General features: G+C 34.2%; 2 protein-coding genes and 1 pseudogene across 4 annotated transcripts; 2 read left to right on the top strand and 1 right to left on the bottom strand.

The window, feature by feature from the left end:
- Positions 1 to 1829: 1829 nt before the first annotated feature.
- LOC126723129 (serine carboxypeptidase-like) lies at positions 1830 to 6215 on the top strand. Its single transcript, XM_050426422.1, has 9 exons — positions 1830 to 2125; positions 2260 to 2428; positions 4476 to 4598; positions 4742 to 4885; positions 4961 to 5114; positions 5296 to 5384; positions 5500 to 5764; positions 5872 to 6005; positions 6093 to 6215. Exons 1-9 carry the CDS (start codon positions 1830 to 1832, stop codon positions 6213 to 6215), a joined length of 1497 nt encoding a protein of 498 aa, XP_050282379.1.
- An 828-nt stretch (positions 6216 to 7043) lies between these two features.
- Positions 7044 to 19385, bottom strand: LOC126723139 (uncharacterized). Of its 3 annotated transcripts, none has more exons than XM_050426444.1 (3): positions 19031 to 19385; positions 8159 to 8279; positions 7044 to 7366 (listed from the first exon to the last, which is right to left on the bottom strand). In XM_050426444.1, the coding sequence occupies exons 1-3, from the start codon at positions 19220 to 19222 to the stop codon at positions 7194 to 7196; spliced, it is 486 nt and encodes a 161-aa protein (XP_050282401.1). In that variant the 5' UTR covers positions 19223 to 19385; the 3' UTR covers positions 7044 to 7193. The 3 variants fall into 3 exon arrangements, with proteins under 3 accessions (XP_050282401.1, XP_050282396.1, XP_050282389.1); XM_050426439.1 differs by lacking the exon at positions 8159 to 8279 and adding an exon at positions 18674 to 18794 and having other exon boundaries at positions 7051 to 7366; positions 19031 to 19360; XM_050426432.1 differs by lacking the exons at positions 7044 to 7366; positions 8159 to 8279 and adding exons at positions 17323 to 17885; positions 18674 to 18794 and having other exon boundaries at positions 19031 to 19353.
- LOC126723122 (serine carboxypeptidase-like) lies at positions 12549 to 16928 on the top strand (annotated as a pseudogene).
- Positions 19386 to 21273: the final 1888 nt, after the last annotated feature.

Raw genomic sequence — 21273 nt, forward strand, 5'->3', positions numbered from 1 at the left:
AATATCTCAGTCATCAATTTATACAAATCACTGTCATTTGAGTGACCGAACATAATCTTGTAGTGGAATATTTCTAGCATTTTCTATTATTTTGGAACATTGTTCATCTTCCTTTGAAAGCACTAGATTTGATGCCAACTTGTATTGAAAACGTTCCGACTAGTTCTCCTACAAAAAGTAGACACTATTGATGAAGAAGTAGCTTAATCAAATTATGCGAAAATTGTAAAATATACTTCCAATAAATTTATTACCAAAAAGGTTAGATTCTCTTTGATAATTTTTGTATGCATGTGTTTAATAACATGCATGCCACAATCATACCTAAAGTATGAACACAATTCAACATTAATAATTTGAAAGATTCACACAATAGTTATACATATGTGCAAACTGGATTAGTGAAAGAGTCACACAATAGTTACACTCCTACACTAATTGCTCAGACTTTGAAATTCTTTGAGAGACAAAATTTGAAAATACATGCCGCCACCCAAACTAGAATAGTGAAAGGAAATTTCATACCAATCCTAAACCTGACATTAAGGGTTTGTTTAGATAGAACTTATTTTGCTGAAACTGAAAACTGAAAACTGAAAACACTATAGCAAAATAATTTTTAAATGTGTGAATAGTACCGTAGGATCCATTTTTAATGAAAAAATTGATAAAAAGTTTCACAAAAAACCGGGTCAACAGTTACGGCTGAAAAAAAAAAAAAAAAAAAAAAAAAAAAAAAAAAAAAAAAAAAAAAAAAAAGAAAGAGAAAACACAGACGCAGCACGTTTAAGTGCTATCCAAACCAACACTAAAACGCACTAACTAAACTTGACCCGATATTAATACAAACATGACCGGCATATTAATACCAATCCTATTGGCTGAGTTCAAAGCATACCATAAAACAAAAGCCTAAACCCAGAAAACCTCAAACTTGGTTGCACAGAACACCTATTCCAAGAATCAAAACTTTTTACTTTTGTCCCATAATTAAGGATAACCTAACACTCATGTAACTCAAGAAACTATTAATCCCACCTCAAAGAGGTTCCAAATAACTTACATACATAAAAACAACTTAAATATAAAATCCCTAAGAAGGTGCATTCACTAACACAACATAAATTGTAGGATTCACAAAAATCAAATTATTATTGAAACAAGGCCAACAAGGCTTATGTCCGTGTTGCCTTCGAGCTGTCTGGTTCACAAACGTGAGACAGAGCTGGAAAAGGATGAGACAGAGTAGGAAGAAGATGAGACAGAGCTAGAGAAAAGTGTTGATGAATGTTGATTCGTTATTTTCTCTTTTGTTTTATTTTGTTTTATTTTGTTTGTTTTTTTTTTTTTTTTGGCTTATATACATAACCTATTTAACCAGTAACCAGTATAAAATGACCCTTCCCACTCCACCTTTCTTTCAGCCTTATTTACCTTTGACCATATCAAACTATATATATATAGCATTAGACATTTTTTATTATAATTTTTTTTTAAACATGGAACTATATACATTTCCCACTCCACCTTTCTTTTAGCTTTATTTGCCAAGTTTGTTCATGGGTTGTACAAGCTGTTGCAAAACAGTATTTCTAGTTTAAAACGAGTGTTTATAAAAATTTAAAAAAAAAAACTTACGAGGAGTTGTTGCAAAACGGAATTTTTGGTTCAAAATGAGTGTCCATAAAAAAAAAATTACGAGAAGTTACTGTTGTGAAACAAAATTTTGAGTTTTGAAAACGCGCTTTTATGTTACCAAAATGCCTAACCAAAACACTATAAATCCCCGCTATTCCATACCCTAAACTTTTGATACGTTACAAATTACAATGGCATCAACTTTCATTCAACTCTCTCTCTCTTTTCTCTTACTTCTTCTCACTTCACCATTCTCATGTGCAAAACATGCAAACAACCACCATCACTTAGCAGAAAAGCTCATAAGAAGCCTCAACTTGTTCCCTACGGACTCCATTAACGTTGCATCCCCTGACCCTTCATTTGTTGCCCCAAAGATTGTAGAGAAATCGTTTTGTTTTCCTTCTCTGAATAATTCTGGCGTTTCAGTTGAAGAACTTGGTCACCATGCTGGTTACTATAGTCTTCCACATTCCAAAGCAGCAAGGTGGGCCTTACAATGTTATTGTCCATATAAATTCCTTGACTTTTACTTGGTTTGATTGTTATTATATTGGGAATATACATAGTTCCAATATTTTTTTTTAATAATGATTTCGAGGGGTTATTTAATATATGCAGGATGTTTTATTTGTTCTTCGAATCACGGAACAAGAAGAAAGACCCTGTTGTCATATGGTTGACTGGAGGCCCAGGGTGTGGCAGTGAAATGGCTTTGTTCTTTGAAAATGGTCCTTTCCACATTACAAACAATTTGTCTCTAGAGTGGAATAACTATGGCTGGGACATGGTATGTACTGAATATATAATTCAATAAGCTAGAAAATCAGCTAGTATTTTCTATTGCAGCATAATTTGTATCTGCATTTTGCATAATTTCCTTACAAGTTACAAGAATCTCTTTGACTCATACCATGAAATGTTCCTGGATAGATTTCTGGAAATAAAATATTATTGAAATGTTCTTTAAGCTTTTAGGCAATAGAGAGGAAAAAAGAAAGAAAGAGAGAAATGGTCTTTATAAGGGTCTAATTGATTGGAGTGAAAATAGGAAGGATAGAAAAAGGAGAGTTAAAATAGGAAAGAAAATGGGGGTCTGATGGTAATTTCCATTCTGCCCCCACTCCTTCCCCCAATGTTTAACACTAACTCTCTTTCTTTCTATATTTTTGTTTCACTTGAGTTAACGTTTGGGATGATTATTTATACCCAACTCAAGTTTATTTTTTCCTAATAAAATATTTATATAAAAAATTATTTAATAAGGAAATGAGAATAAATTTCTACAAACAATATTTTCTATCATAACAAAAGAGTTTTTCATTTTTGCACTTTCCACCTTGGTCCAAACCGAACCCCATGAAAGAAAACTAAAATCTCGTCTAACCCTCCACTATTTTTTTCCTCTCCCTGATTTTCTATATTCTTACTCTTCTAACTCTAAAGTCATAAGTATGTTACATTATTATTTTAGTTAAAACAAACCCCAAGCAACAAAGGATAGAAAAAGTAGGAGGAAAGCATGACAACTGATAAAACCATACATGTGTACATTTTGTTACATGACTTATTTAATGAGTTATGTGATTTGTTTAAATAATATACATAAATAGTTTTATGAGACAATGCGAAATGTATTGAAGAAAAATTTTTTACCAAAAGGATTATTCTAAAATAAAAAACATTGAATCATCCATCTTTTAAAAGAGAAATTATAGACCAATTGCGCACGCATGTATATATATATATATATATATACATATTGCAATTGTTAGTTGCTACTATATTTTGATAGCAAAATTTTGATAAAATTTAAGAATATAGTGAAAATTTATAGTCCTTTCATTCAACAGAGTTGATTTAGAGGCTTTCTTAATGATATTTTATTTGGGCAAACGAGAACATCAATTGCTTCATAGCATATTAAAACATTAAATTTTAACTGATTAACACTTTTTAATATTTCCAATAAAAATACTCAAGATTCAAATTCCTCCAACATGCTGTTAACTTGTAACTAAAAAAAACTTTAAATTTCATGGTAGTTGTACGAGCGCCAGGGCTCCAAGCCCATTGGACCTAGGGACTTGACCTGGCAGCCTAGCCCACCTCCCATCCCCACTTTGAACCTTTAGCCCCAACCCGGACACCTTAGGACCCAATTTGGGCCCAAGAGTTGAAATAAGACCACGCTAGCTTGAATACCTCAAGCAAACCCCCCGATCACTTCTGACTTGGTCAGGAGAGTTATTGCTCAAAGATGCCTTGCACTTGGCTACCCGGTAGTGCCTTTGAGAACATCGCTTCCGAGCAGGTTTCTGAAGGTGGGAATCAGTTCCAATGCCACTTCCACCTTCTCGACAAAGCGTCCACTTTAAGATGATAGAATTGGACCCCCATTCGCACTAGTAAGAGGGAGTAATCATAGCTCCTCCACTTATCCTAGCCTATAAATAGGAGAAGAGAATGAGAAAAAGGAGGTTGGCAATTCTTGGGAGAACAGAGAGGGGGAAGAGAACAATTATTCTGAGGAAGAAAGGGAGTGATACTCTGAGGTAAAGAGAAGAGTTTGAGGAAACAGGAGTGTATTCAAGTTGCCGAGCATAGGGCCACCCATAATAGGAAACCCAAAGCCCACAATACAAATAGATTGTAAGCCCAAGTAGAGGTTGAGCCCAACAGCCATATTTTGGGTACCCACAGTAGTATAACACCTATAGATTATATACAGTCAACTTTGTACAAAGTGGGCTTAACATTATGTCAAAACCTTTCCTGATGTACATACTTTTCAAGCTCCTCAATAAAATAATAAAATTTTCCTTGTCTTTTCTCAGGCATCAAACATTATGTTTGTGGACCAGCCTACAGGAACTGGATTCAGTTACACTGCTAATAATACAAGTGATATTCGCATCGATGAAGTCGGAATTAGCAATGACTTGTATGACTTTTTACAGGTCTGTTTTCTTTCCCATGTGTATGTGTGTTTCCATGAAAAAAGAAACATGAATCATGCATTCATGCTTGATTACATGTGACTGGAATTTATTAGGATAGGTTTCTGAGCTTAAGATTCACAAACTTTTCTACATTGTTTCAGGCATTTTTCAAGGAGCATCCTCAATTTGCTAAAAATAAATTCTACATAACAGGAGAATCATATGCTGGGCACTTCATTCCGGCATTGGCTGCTCGGATTCACCAAGGAAACAAAGCAAAGGAAGGAATTCATATAAAGTTGAAGGTAGCTCTCAGATTTAACCAGAGTTACTTGCTTTAGTCCCACTTTATCAGATATTTAACTCATATGCTTCAACAGGGATTTGCTATTGGTAATGGGCTAGCCAATCCTGAAATCCAGTACCGATCATACACTGACTATGCACTGGAAATGAAGTTACTTAATAATGATGATTACAATTGGGTTAACAAGATGAAATTGCCACAATGTGAACAGGCAGTAAAAGAGTGTGGTAATTTTTCTAATTCTTAATTTCTAATTACTTTCCATTCTTATTTTCATGTAGATACAACATCATATGACTCTCAAAGATTATTAATTTCTGTAGCTTTTATGACCTAAAAGCAGATTTAATTAATTTGCAACTACTCTATCATTGTCCATTGATCAATCATATGGAACTGCATTGTCAGGCACTTATGGCGGAAAAGCTTGTAATACTTCATATTACACTTGCACAGAATTATTCGGTCAGATTTTGAGAATCAACGCTGGTATAAATGTAAGAAGGCAAAAAACAACTATCATTTTGTAGTTGTTACGAAATCATTACATTGTGAAAAGAAAGTATGCATTTTCAACTTTGATGAAAAACTTATTATATCTTTGATCTGCAGCCCTATGACATTAGAAAGAAATGCATGACAACCGACGGTGATTGTTATGATTTCTCGACCATGGTGAAATTCCTGAACAAGGAGGTAGTTAGGAATGCTCTAGGGGTTGGGAACATAACATTCGTTTCATGCAGTGGTCCAGTATATGAAGCCATGAGAACTGACTGGGCAAAGAATCTTGCAGTAGGTATTCCTGCTCTTCTGGAGGATGGACTCAAGGTGCTTGTGTATGCTGGGGAGTATGACTTCATGTGCAATTGGCTGGGTAAGCCTCTTTGGATCAACAGAAGTAGGAACTTGAAATAAACACCTCAAGGAATGTAGTGCTTGTTTTTCTTAGTATATCTAATTGATTCCTTTCTCTCTCAACAGGGAATTCACGGTGGGTTCAAGCCCTTGAATGGTCAGGACAGAAACAGTATGAGGCATCCCCAACTGTTCCATTTGTAGTTGACGGTGCAGAAGCAGGATTGCTCAAGAGCCATGGGCCTCTCACTTTCCTCAAGGTCTCTCTCTCTCTCTCTCTCTCTCTCTCTCTCTCTCTCTCTCTGTGTCCTAATTTGCCAAACTTGGTTCCATGTTGCAACACATAGGTCCATGATGCTGGTCATTTTGTTCCAATGGATCAGCCCAATGTATCACTACAAATGCTGAGGAGGTGGATGAAAGGGAAATTAACCAAGTCTAAAGCAAAACATAGGGGTTCTCCCAAGTGATGGCCTCAATGAACCCGGCATACTCTTTCTGAGGTTGTGCCTATATTTATGGGTTTCAGGAATGGTGTCTGGGTAGGACTAGTTGTGATATGTTTGTCCTCCAGTGACCACAAGGTTGTTATTTTCAACAACTCCTTAAAATACTTTATTGCTAGAATGGAACATAAAGATTCTTTTACACATGAATGTTCAGTGAATACACATTTACCATCATATGCTATATATTAATTTGGGCTATAAATACTGTCATATTCCTAATGGGCATAGTTTGCACAAAATGATAACGATTGCTTGATTTGTTATATCATTACGTGGCTATAAAATAAGAGCTTGGAAACTCTGGTGTTATTGGAAGACAGTCTGTAACATCAACTTATCGCAGGACCCGTTATAAACAACCTATAGGAGAATTTCAGTTACAATTGATCAAAATTATAAGAAAAATAATAGGTGATGCCAAAAGAAAGCCCTTGATTCCATATGGCACAATTATGAATTTGTAGGCATTTAAAAAATGCAAGTTCTCAACTTCAACAAATCGGGAAGAAGACGCCATGGTTCTAGTCATTGATTTACTCTGGCATCTACATTAACTAAAACTCAGTTGAACATGAAATATGGTATTTGATTGTAATTTGTACAAGGACTGGATCTCATTAAGAGGGGAGAAAATTGTAGTTTTATCATATATGTTTGTATCTCGTCATGATTTGCATCCCAAAGATGAGGTCTCATACATTAGAAACTAATTTGATCACAAAATCATCAACAATCCAGTCTAAATGCCTGTGAGAAACAGCCACTGAGTAAATCTTGCCTCTTCTTTTTTGTTTGGGCTTTTGTTTTTTCTTAAATCCCTCTAACACTGAGACAAGGCATCTAAACCAGCCCTCCCAAGTATAAGACGAAATGACAGAGTCCTTCAACCTTAGATAAGTACATAGAAGTCCCAGTGATAGTTACAACAAGCGAAAACAGTTAACAACCAACTCGTTTTCCATATAATTTTCTTAATGTCTCAATTGCTGGCTGAAAACCTGTTCTCAATGGAACAATGGAAACAACTCGCAGATGTTGTGCATTACCATTCTTTGGTTTGGACAGTGTCATTTTAAACATCTCTCCCTCAAGAATTCTACTAGCAGATACAGCTGCATAAAACATTCAAAAAAAAATCTGGACATGGTCATGTTTGGTGCACCTCAACTATCAAATAATTCTACCAAGATGGGGCATATGCTAAGGAGGTTAAGGGTCCGTTTGGTACATGTGTTTAAATAACAATTTTTAGTTTTTTTCGAAATACGTGTAGGTGAAAAAGTGTGTGCAAATATGTGTAATATTGTTTAAAAATTAAAAACATGTATTTAAACTTACATATCAAACGGAGCCTAAATCTCATGGAGACTTTTATGGAAGACTAAACTACTAAAGTGCACAAATGAATTCCAGGTGAAGATCGCAGAGCAACTTGCTTGAATATGACAGCAAAATATGATCCATGGGAAAACTAAAAACCAATTGTCCAAGACACCGCAACTAAGTAAAATACTGATTCTTTGAAACACTAAGCCTGCATCTCCTCAACAGTCGAAAGGGAAGGTAAAAACTTCCATTAAGATTACCTAGAAAAACTTGCAGAAGTAATTGGAATATGAAAAGCTTAAACAAGACTAGGCTTTTGTGGCTATATTAGGAACCCAATTTACCCTCGATTTCAACAAGCTATCTACCAAAACACAAGGCACTTACCGCAAAAAGACCAAAATAGAAAAAAGAAAAATATACAAAATAAAGGCATTATATGTTTCACCATGATTTCATAAACATGTACCAGATAAAACTATTCATGCGGCTACTTGCTAGTTGCTAAAATAGTGAAGACATTATTTTATCTTAAAATTGCTTTAATGATGAAAATTTCAGTGAGGAAATGAGGTTACCAGCAAAAGGATGAAGCTTGGCAAAGTCAAAGAACTCATCAGCAGAGCACCCAAAAATGACTTTAGCCATTCTGTCAAAGCATATCACCGTGAACACCTTTGTATCTGATGCTATTGACATCTACCAAACCAATCCAATAAAACCCAACATTTTGTTATTAAAAAAAGGAAATTCTTGAAACCCCATTTCCAAAAACTGAAAATTTTTCCAATAAAGCATTAAATCGATATGTTTTATTTTGTAGAAACAAACGCAATTTAAAGAAGGGAGTGGCTCACATCCAGTTTAGAAATCTCATTTTTCCTCCCATTTTTAAATAAAGGGTTTGACTTACCTCTAGTATTTTTTTAATTGGAAGTCTCATTTTCTTTTAAATACACAATGGCAAATGATAGTAGGTTTTAATCTTTACCTTTTATTTAGTTAGTGAATGACGTGACAATTTCTCATATATATATATATAAATATATATATTATAAAACTTAAGTCTTTGACTATTTGTTGACTTTTTTTGAAGCTCCTAAAATTTTTCACATCACAACTATTTTCTTTTTCTTTTTATTTTACGTTTTATTTTAAAAAGCTACTTTCACGCACCTCTCTCATCCGCTTCTCTGAAACCCTAAAACACCAACCACTCTCGCACATCCCCTTTCATCCGCTTCTCTCAAACTCAGAGAGAACACACAAAGGCTGAAACTAAGCACGTAATATGCTATTCAAAATCATATTTTGTCTGGCAGATTCACCAATTTTGTCATTGTCTGTCTGTAATTCTCTCTCTCTAATGATTTTGCTGGTGTAACATTTGAAGAATGAATTTAAAATTGGTATCTTTTGTTTCTCTATTTTTTATTGAATTACTTAATTGGTGACTAAATTAAACAACAAAAAACATTCACCTATTTGGTGGCTAAGCAACAAAGAATGATCATATCACGTGACCTAGAATTGCCAAATCTCCTTTGATTCGTTTCATTATTGTTGGACAATTTTTGATTCTGCATAGGATTTAATGGACTCTGAAACTATGGGGGCAATTTGAGAGGTAATTTTTTGTTTTGTTTTAATTATTCCAATCTTTTGTTAAATTTGATTGCAATAGTAAGTTTATAATTTAATCTCCATTATGATTTCAAATTTAATTTTTCCTACACCTGTTTAAGAGTTATCGTCAATGAAAGTGTCAAAGTTTATAATTTTAGTACAAATTTTGTAGTTTGTTATAGTGATTTTCATGTTTAGTTTTTGTGGAAGTATAATAATGACAATTGTGAAAGGCTAATTTTGTTTATTATTTTATTTTATTAAAACAAAAAGAGATTTCAGTTAAAAAAATATTGGAGGTAAGCCAAACCCTTAAATAAATTAGTGACATGTGAAAAAAAAAAGGGTAAAATGCAAAACTGACCTTCTAAGCTTTTTCAGATTTCATTTCAGTCCTCTAACTTTCCTTTTGTTTATTTCAATCCTCTAACTTTCAATTTTATTCAATTAAGGCTTTCCATCAACTTTTGTTATATGTTGTGGTTAATTTTTCAATTTTATAAATTTTTCTTCAAATTTTTTAAATTAAAAATATTCAATTAATGATTGAAAAATATTTTCCAGATTTAAAAAAAAAAAATTAACAAAAATTAACGGAAAGCCTTAATTGAATAAATATGAAACTTAAAGGGAGAAAAATAAGCAACGTGTGGTTTCAAAAATAAAAGAAAACCTCTTTTGCAATAAAGGTGGAGTTTGGATAGCGTTTTTGAGCTTGCGTTGCACATTTGCGTTGTTTTTCTGTGAGTCCTGTGCACTGTTCACGGGACCCGCAAGTACTTTTTTCAGCAAAAACAACTTTAAAACTGGGTCTCACGGCACTATTCAGATATTTAAAAATTATTTTGCTACAGTATTTTCAATTTTTAGTTTTCAGCAATAAGCGGTATTTAAACAGACCCAAAAAGTGGAGGAAAAAGGCAAGGACTCCATCAGACTCGGGCCAACAGTTGACAGTGGGAGAAAATTAACCATCGTAGCCATCACTAGGGAACAACACCTTACCGAGGCAACGATGAATTTGAGACAGATCTTCATAGCCATTGCCTTGCTCTTCTATAGATCACCTCTCTCTATTCTCTACACCACATTTCCCATCAATGATTAACATCAAAGGAACGATGGCCAGTGGCAATCCAAGGTAGGACCAAAAGCATTGGTCTTTTGTTGAACAACTAATTTTCATGTCTAGGTATGGGTTGCAGACTTGGCAGAATCATGGGTCACAATGGTGGATTTGTGATGTTGGTAACCATGATTTGTGTTGTATGGTGGATTTTTGGTCGATGGTGGTAGGGTGGTTTTAGGTGAAGTTGCAGATCAGTTTGGCTCAAGAGATGGTGAAGGGGAGAGGCAAGAGAGATGAGAAATTGTTGGCTTTTTCTAACTGTTGGATCACTTTTTTTCCACACTTCAATCATCTATTTAAAAATGGAAGGAAACATGATATTTCCAAACCAGAGGTGAGACAACCCCTTTAAAGAAAACATGATGTGTCAAGATTCTAATTGAGATTTTAAATATATAGAATTATTTTGATAAATATGATAAAATTTCAACTTATGACATCCACTCCATAATGGTTGCTCTTTATCACCAGGCCAAAACACTAATTGATATTTGGTATAGGCAGGGTTCGAACTCCAAATCTCTTATTTAACGACGAGAGATTTACTAGTTGAACTAAATGAAACCTACATATAGAATAGAGTTTAAACTGAATAAATAAATATATATATATATATATACACTTATTAGTATATTAACGTGTAAAATTTTGAGACTTCAAAAACTTATGTGACAAAATATCATTACGTCAATCAAAAGTAATTTAATATAATATAATTTTTATCCCTCTTTTATTTATATTTTTTTGGTTTAAATATGAAAATTTATAATTATGATGGTTATTAATATAAATTTATTATTAATAAGTGTTGTAGGGATAAAGGCCCAGAATAATATGTTAGGCCTTGGGCTTTTGTCCGAGGACGTTGAATGGTTCAAGGAGGGGCAAATAGTTATCAGGGGTTCCCAGTTAAAGTCTCATAAGTGAAGAACGAATGGAAGATGGTTCGAGGAGGAGCTCCTCCTCGGATATGATGAATACAGCTCAAGTATATATTCCAGCAATTAGGGTAACCCTGAAGCTCTAGTGATAGGAATGTGTCTCATAAACGTGCAAGAAGGAAAGGAAACTCAAAAATATTTAAATGAAAGTTGCTACCATCCCATTAAATGCACTACAACTACTTTTCTGGCCGCATTTATGTGGAGAGGACCTCTGAACAATGCTGTCTTGGCGAATGCAACTCACAGAAAGCCAAAAAGAGTATCTGATGGGACAGGTAATCAAGCAATGGCTCAGATGATCAACAAGTGTAGGATCAAGATGGCCCAAAGAGGGCTATATAATGTGAGAAACCCCCCATAAGGAAGGGGGGGGGGGGGGAAGGAGAGAAAAACATCATCACAAACTGGGAAACAAACCTGTAACAAAGTTTTAAGAGCAAATATTTAAGAATCAGTGTCCTTGGACCAATCCGAGAACATAGTTCCTTAATAAACTTCTATTACCTTTCTCTCTTTGCCATCAAAATCTATTTTTTTGTTATCTGATTCACTAAAGCCTAGTTTTCCAACCCATTCTCTACAAATTTATGGTTTTGGGCTTTTTTGGGCTTAAGTCCATATACCTGTTGGGCTAAAATTCTAAACCAAGTCCTTACAAGTGTGTGTATATAGAACTATATATTTTAGCATACATATATAATCTTTGCTCATGGAGCAATGACACACTCCATGAGGTTCTAACTAAGATGCATCTATTGTTTGCTGTAAACTATATATAGTATATATTAGACATTTATTATGATTTTTTTAACATGGAATTATATACATTTCCCACTCCACCTTTCTTTCAGCCTTATTTACCTTCGACCATATCAAATTATATATATATATATATATATATATATATATATATAGCATTAGACATTTTTTATTATAATTTTTTTTTAACATGGAATTATATACATTTCCCACTCCACCTTTCTTTCAGCTTTATTTGCCAAGTTTGTTCATGGGTTGTACAAGCTGTTGCAAAACGGTATTTCTAGTTTAAAACAAGTGTTTATAAAAAAAAAACTTATGAGGAGTTGTTGCAAAACGGAATTTTTGGTTTAAAATGAGTGTGCGTAAAAAAAAATTACGAGAAGTTACTGTTGTGAAACAAAATTTTAAGTTTTGAAAACACGCTTTTATGTTACCAAAATGCCTAACCAAAACACTATAAATCCCCGCTATTCCATACTCTAAACTTTTGATACGTTACGAATTACAATGGCATCAACTTTCATTCAACTCTCTCTCTCTCTCTTTTCTCTTACTTCTTCTCACTTCACCATTCTCATGTGCAAAACATGCAAACAACCACCATCACTTAGCAGAAAAGCTCATAAGAAGCCTCAACTTGTTCCCTACGGACTCCATTAACATTGCATCCCCTGACCCTTCATTTGTTGCCCCAAAGATTGTAGAGAAATCGTTTTGTTTTCCTTCTCTGAATAATTCTGGCGTTTCAGTTGAAGATCTTGGTCACCATGCTGGTTACTATAGTCTTCCACATTCCAAAGCAGCAAGGTGGGCCTTACAATGTTGTTCATATAAATTAGTTCCTTGACTTTTACTTGGTTTGATTGTTATTATTTTGGGAATATACATAGTTCCAATATTTTTTTTAATAATGATTTCGAGGGGTTATTTACTATATGCAGGATGTTTTATTTGTTCTTCGAATCACGGAACTAAGAAGAAAGACCCTGTTGTCATATGGTTGACTGGAGGGCCAGGGTGGGGCAGTGAAATGGCTTTGTTCTTTGAAAATGGTCCTTTCCACATTACAAACAACTTTTCTCTAGAGTGGAATAACTATGGCTGGGACATGGTATGTACTGAATATATAATTCAATAAGCTAGAAAATCAGCTAGTATTTTCTATTGCAGCATAATTTGTATCTGCATTTTGCGTAATTTCCTTACAAGTTATTCAAGAATCTCTTAGACTCATACCATGAAATGTTCCTGGATAGATTTCTGGAAATAAAATATTATTGAAATGTTCTTTAAGCTTTCAGGCAATAGTGAGGAAAAAAGAAAGAAAGAGAGAAATGGTATTTATAAGGGTCTAATTTATTGGAGTGAAAATAGAAAAGATAGAAAAAGGAGAGTTAAAATAGGAAAGAAAATGGGGGTCTGATGGTAATTTCCATTCTGCCCCCACTCCTTCCCCCAATGTTTAACATTAGCCCCTAACTCTCTCTCTTTCTATATTTTTGTTTCACTTGAGTTAACGTTTGGTATGATTTTTTATACCCAACTCTAAGTGTTTTTTCCTAATAAAATATTTATATAAAAAATTATTTAATAAGGAAATGAGAATAAATTTCAACAAACAATATTTTCTATCATAACAAAAGAGTTTTTCATTCTTGCACTTTCCACCTTGGTCCAAACCAAACCCCATGAAAGAAAACTAAAATCTCTTCTAACTCCCCTATTTTTTTCCTCTCCCTCATTTTCTATCCTTTTACTTTTCTAACTCTAAAGTCATAAGTATGTTACATTATTCTTTTAGTTAAAACAAATCCCAAGCAACAAAGGATAGAAAAAGTTGGAGGAAAGCATGACAACTGATAAAACCATACATGTGTATATTTTGTTATATGACTTATTTAATGAGTTATGTAACTTGTTTAAAAAATATACATAAATAGTTTTATGAGACAATGTATAATGTATTGAAGAAAAACTTTTTCCCAAAAGGATTATTCTAAAATTAAAAAATAATAATAATAAAAAAAAACATTGAATCTTCCATCTTTTAAAAGAGAAATTATAAAAATCACCAAACAAAAAAGAGAAATTATAGGCCAATTGAACGCGTACGTGTGTGTATATATATTACAATTGTTAGTTGCTACTATATGTTAATAGCAAAACTTTGATAAAATTTAAGAATATACTGAAAATTTATAGTCCTTTTATTCAACAGAAATGATTCAAAGGCTTTCTTAACGATATTTTATTTGGGCAAACGAGAACATCAATTACTTCATAGTATATTAAAACTTTAAATTTTAACTGATTGACACATTTTAGTGTTTCCAATAAAAATACTCAAGGTTCAAATTCCTCCATGTTGTTAACTTGTAACTAAAAAAACTTTAAATTTCATGCTAGTATAACACCTATGGATTCTATACAGTCAGCTTTGTACAAAGCGGGCTTAACATTGTCAAAACCTTTCATGATGTACATACTTTTCAAGCTACTCAATAAAATAATAAAATTTTTATTCTCTTTTCTCAAGCATCAAACATTATGTTTGTGGACCAGCCTACAGGAACTGGATTCAGTTACACTGCTAATAATACGAGTGATATTCGCAGTGATGAAGTCGGAATTAGCAATGACTTGTATGACTTTTTGTAGGTCTGCTTTCTTTCCCATGTGTATTTGTGTTTCCATGAAAAAAGAAACATGAATCATGCATTCATGCTTGATTACATGTGACTGGAATTTGTCAGGATAGGTTTCTGAGCTAAAGATTCACAAACTTTTCTACATTGTTTCAGGCATTTTTCAAGGAGCATCCTCAATTTGCTAAAAATAAATTCTACATAACAGGAGAATCATATGCTGGGCACTTCATTCCAGCATTAGCTACTCGGATTCACCAAGGAAACAAAGCAAAGGAAGGAATTCATATAAAGTTGAAGGTAGCTCTTAGATTTAATCAGAGTTTTTTTTTTTTTTTTAATTATATTATTATTATTATTATTATGAATGGAAGAAGGGGAGGCGGGGGCTACCATTATGACTCACCCCCCTTGGCGTGACCATAGGGGCACCCCCTCCCCCCAGGGAATGTTGGATTGAGTCATAACTACTGTGATCCGAGGTAACCATAGACCTCACCCTAGCACCACGAGAGAGCTAGCAGCCAGAGGCTAGCTACAAGAGGATTCCCACATTCCTCCCCAAGTACCTGCCCGGGCTTGAACTAGGGACCTCATAGCAGCAATCACACACCCAAACCACCAGGCCACCCCTCTCAGTGGTAGATTTAACCAGAGTTACTTGCTTTAGTCCCACTTTTTCAGAAATTTAACTCATATGCTCCAACAGGGATTTGCTATTGGTAATGGGCTAACCAATCCCGAAATCCAGTACAGATCATACACTGACTATGCACTGGAAATGAAGTTACTTAATAATGATGATTACAATTGGGTTAACAAGATGAAATTGCCACAATGTGAACAGGCGGTAAAAGAGTGTGGTAATTTTTCTAATTCTTAATTTCTAATTACTTCCCATTCTTATTTTCATGTAGGTACAACATCATATGACTTTCAAAGATTACTGATTTCTGTAACTTTTATGACCTACAAGCAGATTTAATAAATTTGCAACTACTCTATCATTATCCATTGATCAATCATATGGAACTGCATTGTCAGGCACTTATGGCGGAAAAGCTTGTAATACTTCATTTGACACTTGCGCAGAATTATTGGATCAGATTTTAAGAATCAACGCTGGTATAAATGTAAGAAGACAAAAAACAACTATCATTTTGTAGTTGTTACGAAATCATTACATTGTGATAAAAAATGCTTTTCAACTTTTCAACTTTGTAGTTGTTACGAAATCATTACATATAAAATGCTTTTCAACTTTGATGAAAAACTTGTTATATCTTTGATCTGCAGTCCTATGATATTAGAAAGAAATGCATCGCAACCTATGACAATTGTTATGATTTCTCGACCATGGTGAAATTCCTGAACAAGGAGTTAGTTAGGAATGCTCTAGGGGTTGGGAACATAACATTCGTTTCATGCAGTGGTCCAGTATATGAAGCCATGAGAACTGACTGGGCAAAGAATCTTGCAGTAGGTATTCCTGCTCTTCTGGAGGATGGAATCAAGGTGCTTGTGTATGCTGGGGAGTATGACCTCATGTGCAATTGGCTGGGTAAGCCTCTTTGGATCAACAGAAGTAGGAACTTGAAATAAACACCTCAAGGAATGTAGTGCTTGTTTTTCTTAGTATATCTAATTGATTCCTTTCTCTCTCAACAGGGAATTCACGGTGGGTTCAAGCCCTTGAATGGTCAGGACAGAAACAGTATGAGGCATCCCCAACTGTTCCATTTGTAGTTGATGGTGCGGAAGCAGGATTGCTCAAGAGCCATGGGCCTCTCACTCTCCTCAAGGTCTCTCTCTCTCTCTCTCTCTCTCTCTCTCTCTCTCTCTCTCTCTCTCTCTCTCTCTCTCTCTCTCTGTCTGTCCTAATTTGCCAAACTTTGTTCCATGTCGCAACACATAGGTCCGTGATGCAGGTCATTTGGTTCCAATGGATCAGCCCAATGTATCACTACAAATGCTGAGGAGGTGGATGAAAGGGAAATTAACCAAGTCTAAGGCAAACATAGGGGTTCTCCCAAGTGATGGCCTCAATGAACCCGGCATAATCTTTCTTAGCTGGTGCCTATATTTATGGGTTTCAGGAATGGTGTCTGGGTAGGACTAGTTGTGACATGTTTGTCCTCCAGTGACCACAAGGTTGTTATTTTCAACAACTCCTTAAAATATTTTATTGCTAGAATGGAACATAAAGATTCTTTTACACATATGAATGTTCAGTGAATACACACGTTTAATATCATATGCTATATATTAATTTGGGCTATAAATACTGTCATATTCATAATGGGCATAGTTTGCACAAAATGATAACGATTGCTTGATTTGTGAGATCATTACGTGGCTATAAAATAAGAGCTTGGAAATTCTGGTGTTATTGGAAGATACACAGAGTCTGTAACATCAACTTATAGCAGGACCTGCTATAAACAACCTATAGCAGAATTTCAGTTACAATTGATCAAAATTATAAGAAAAATAATAGATGATGCCAAGAGAAAGCCCTTGATTCCATATGGCACAATTATGAATTTGTAAGCATTTAAAAAATGCAAGTTCTCAACTTCAACAAATCGAGAAGAAGACGCCATGGTTCTAATCATTGATTTACTCTGGCATCTACATTAACTAAAACTCAGTTGAACATGATATATGGTCTTTGATTATAATTTGTACAAAGGCTGGATCTCATTAAGAGGGGAGAAAATTGTAGTTTTACCATATATGTTTGTATCTCGTCATGATTTGCACCCCAAAGATGAGGTCTCATACATTAGAAACTAATTTGATCACAAAATCATCAACAATCCCAGTCTAAATACCTGTGAGAAACAGCCACTGAGTAAATCTTGCTTCTTCTTTTTTGATTTTGGCTTTTGTTTTTCTTAAATCCCTCTAACACTGAGACAAGGCATCTAAACCAGCCCTCCCAAGTATAAGACGAAATGACAGAGTCCTTCAACCTTAGATAAGTACATAGAAGTCCCAGTGATAGATACAATAAGCGAAAACAGTTAACAACCAACTCGTTTTCCATATAATTTTCTTAATGTCTCAATTGCTGGCTGAAAACCTGTTCTCAATGGAACAATGGAAACAACTCGCAGATGTTGTGCATTACCATTCTTTGGTTTGGACAGTGTCATTTTAAACATCTCTCCCTCAAGAATTCTACTAGCAGATACAGCTGCATAAAACATTCAAAAAAAATCTGGACATGGTCATGTTTGGTGCACCTCAACTATCAAATAATTCTACCAAGATGGGGCATATGCTAAGGAGGTTAAGGGCCTGTTTGGTACATGTGTTTAAATAACAGTTTTTAGTTTTTTTGGAAATGCGTGTAGGTGAAAAAGTGTGTGCAAATATGTGTAATATTGTTTAAAAATTAAAAACATGTATTTAAACTTACATATCAAATGGAGCCTAAATCTCATGGAGACTTTTATGGAAGACTAAACTACTAAAGTGCACAAATGAATTCCAGGTGATGATCGCAGAGCAACTTGCTTGAATATGACAGCAAAATATGATCCATGGGAAAACTAAAAACCAATTGTCCAAGACACCGCAACTAAGTAAAATACTGATTCTTTGAAACACTTAAGCCTGCATCTCCTCACCAGTCAAAAGGGAAGGTAAAAACTTCCATTAAGATTACCTAGAAAAACTTGCAGAAGTAATTGGAATATGAAAAGCTTAAACAAGACTAAGCTTTTGTGGCTATATTAGGAACCCAATTTACCCTCGATTTCAACAAGCTATCTACCAAAACACAAGGCACTTACCGCAAAAAGACCGAAATAGAAAAAAGAAAAATATACAAAACAAAGGCATTATATGTTTCACCATGATTTCATAAACATGTACCAGATAAAACTATTCATGCGGCTACTTGCTAGTTGCTAAAATAGTGAAGACATTATTTTATCTTAAAAATTAATGATGAAAATTTCAGTGAGGAAATGAGGTTACCAGCAAAAGGATGAAGCTTGGCAAAGTCAAAGAACTCATCAGCAGAGCACCCAAAAATAACTTTAGCCATTCTGTCAAAGCATATCACCGTGAACACCTTTGTATCTGATGCTATTGACATCTACCAAACCAATCCAATAAAACCCAACATTTTGTTATTAAAAAAAGGAAATTCTTGAAACCCCATATTTCCAAAAATTGAAATTTTTTCCAAGAAAGCATAAAATCGATATGTTTTATTCTGTAGAAACAAACACAATTCTCTTGGAACTCCATTTCCACAAAATAGAAACTAATTTTCTGGAGAAAGTAATTTCAATGGAAACAGAGAGGAAATTGGTTTGGGAAGTGACTTACAAGGACACGGAAGAGGCGTTTGGAAGCAGAGGAGACGGAGTTGAAGGCATTGAAGTTGCAGAATTTGCAGAGAGAAGTGGGATCGTTGTCAGGGCGAGTCCTCTCACAGACAGCGCAGACCCTGTAGCATAAGTTGGTGTGGTTTATGGCTAACACTGTGCACACTAGCGTTGTTGGTTTCTCACCTTCCATTGCTTCTTTTTTTGGATGGGTTTCTACCTCTCAAACTCAAAGGGTTTGTTGAAACTTGAAACTTGAAACTTGAACTCTCTATGGAAAACGAACAAGGAAATTTGGACTGGTACTAGGTTTGGGCCTCTTGTCTTTGCCATTATAAGTAACCCATTTATTTTTCCCTGCCTGTATTATGCGAAACATACACCACTAGTAAATTGTTCATTTTTGGTGCTTTAAAAGTTGTGAAAATTTTTTCATTTTAGGTTATCAACAAAAGTTTGATTTTATTTTTTTTTTCCTTCTCAAAATAAAAAGTTTGATTTTATTTTTAAATTGGTCCTTCTATCCATCTATGCAATTGATCTAATCGTTAAGTGCCAATAAAACGACATTACTTCTCTTTTTTAACTGTTCTGTTAGCCATGGTCATGGACATAAACATAATTACAATTTAAAAAACATAATCAAACTCGGTGGACCAAAATAAAAAATCTAAACTTAAAAGACCAAAATCAAAACAATCATAAACTTTAGGGATCAAATGTTTAATTTAGTTTGCTTTTATGGTAATAAACAAGGAGATTAAAGTTTTTTTTTTTTTTTTTTAACTCTTTGTTTGATGATACTCAACTTATGATTTACACAATAGAACAATTATATAATAGAAGAAGGGTAAGATTTAAATACATTACTTAGGTGTAATTCCTTAGATTCTCTTTTTAAAATTTAGCCACATGGCTATACTTAATTAAAAGTACACTTCCATCATATGAAAAAATAAAAACCACATAGCTGAATTTTTTTTTTTTTTTTTTATTGAGGCTGAATTTTAATAATAGAACCTAAGGAACACTACCTAAATATTATATTTAAATTTTGTCCATTGAAGAAATATATATTGTTAATGAAGTTACATTTAGACCCCTTACACACAGCTTACTGATAGTATTATCAAATTCACAATCAATTATTCAAGTAGTTAATTAACTGTTTTCATGCATGATATGGACAAACGATAAATCGGAATCAAACCACAACTCATGTGTCTAAACACGATGAATTGTTTATAAAGTATAAATCTAAATAAGAAAAACACTTTAAGGCCACGCTCAATTGGTCAAATCCACTTAAAAGATAAGTGTGATACAATACAAATTACAAAACCTCTTGTATAGGTAATACACTTGTATCTAAGCTCCCTGATCATGCTACAACAAGGCTACACCAGCCGGTTCTCTTCAAAGCAATCTAATGCCATAGGTCTATCGCTAACTGCAAAGCCAGTCTCTTTGCTTCTTGAAGGTTTGTAATTGCCTCTATTGTTTCTAGCAATAATCCAATACACAATTATGGCTTGTTTGGAAGTTTAGAAAAAGAGGGACAATAGAGTAGAGAGAGGGAGAGTAATTCAATTTCCTTGTTTGGAAGTTTTTTTAAAGAAGGAGAGGGAGGAGTTTGGAGGAGTTTCAACCACTTCTAACCCCTCATTTTTAATTCCCCCAAATTGGAGAGATTCGGAAGGAGAGTAGAGTAGATAAATTATTGACTAGATAAATTTCCCAATTTACCCTTTCTAAATTAATAATAGACCAATGTTGCAAGTCTATTTTCAAATAAGGGTAAATTTGTCTATTTTAATCATTTCCTCTCCTCTCCATCCTAATTTTTAAAACATCCAAACAAGGAGAAGGGCTAATTACTCCCTTCCCCTTTACAAATTATAAAAACATTCAAACAAGGTGGAAGGGAACCATTCCCCTCTACTCTCCTCCTCACTACTCTCCTCCCCTCTACTCTCCTCCTTCTCTAAACTTCCAAACAGGCTATTAATGACCAAGGTGTTTTGATGGAATCTCCTCTCAAGAGCAAATCAATTTGGAAAGGGTTAAGGTAAGCAAGTTATGTAGGTTTTCTCTAAATGGAAATAGATAGTCTTAGCCTCCATAATGATTTTAGGGTTTTGATTTTGTTCATGTAAGTGTCACAATTGAGGCTTGATTGGCTATAAATTAACTGTGAAAACGATATAAAATAGACTTTCCTTAACATACTTGCCCAACCGAGTT

This window comes from Quercus robur, chromosome 1 (genome assembly GCF_932294415.1).
Source record: "Quercus robur chromosome 1, dhQueRobu3.1, whole genome shotgun sequence".
Taxonomy (NCBI): domain Eukaryota; kingdom Viridiplantae; phylum Streptophyta; class Magnoliopsida; order Fagales; family Fagaceae; genus Quercus; species Quercus robur.

Excerpts from the sequence above, each read along its gene's own strand:
- LOC126723139 (XM_050426444.1), bottom strand. The coding sequence starts at position 19,222 with ATGGAAGGTGAGAAACCAACAACGCTAGTGTGCACAGTGTTAGCCATA. Across the intron at positions 8,280-19,030 it reads AACGCCTCTTCCGTGTCCTT|ATGTCAATAGCATCAGATAC; the intron begins GTAAGTCACTTC and ends TTGGTTTGGTAG. Across the intron at positions 7,367-8,158 it reads CAAGCTTCATCCTTTTGCTG|CTGTATCTGCTAGTAGAATT; the intron begins GTAACCTCATTT and ends TGTTTTATGCAG.
- LOC126723129 (XM_050426422.1), top strand. The coding sequence starts at position 1,830 with ATGGCATCAACTTTCATTCAACTCTCTCTCTCTTTTCTCTTACTTCTT. Across the intron at positions 2,126-2,259 it reads CCACATTCCAAAGCAGCAAG|GATGTTTTATTTGTTCTTCG; the intron begins GTGGGCCTTACA and ends TAATATATGCAG. Across the intron at positions 4,886-4,960 it reads GAATTCATATAAAGTTGAAG|GGATTTGCTATTGGTAATGG; the intron begins GTAGCTCTCAGA and ends ATGCTTCAACAG.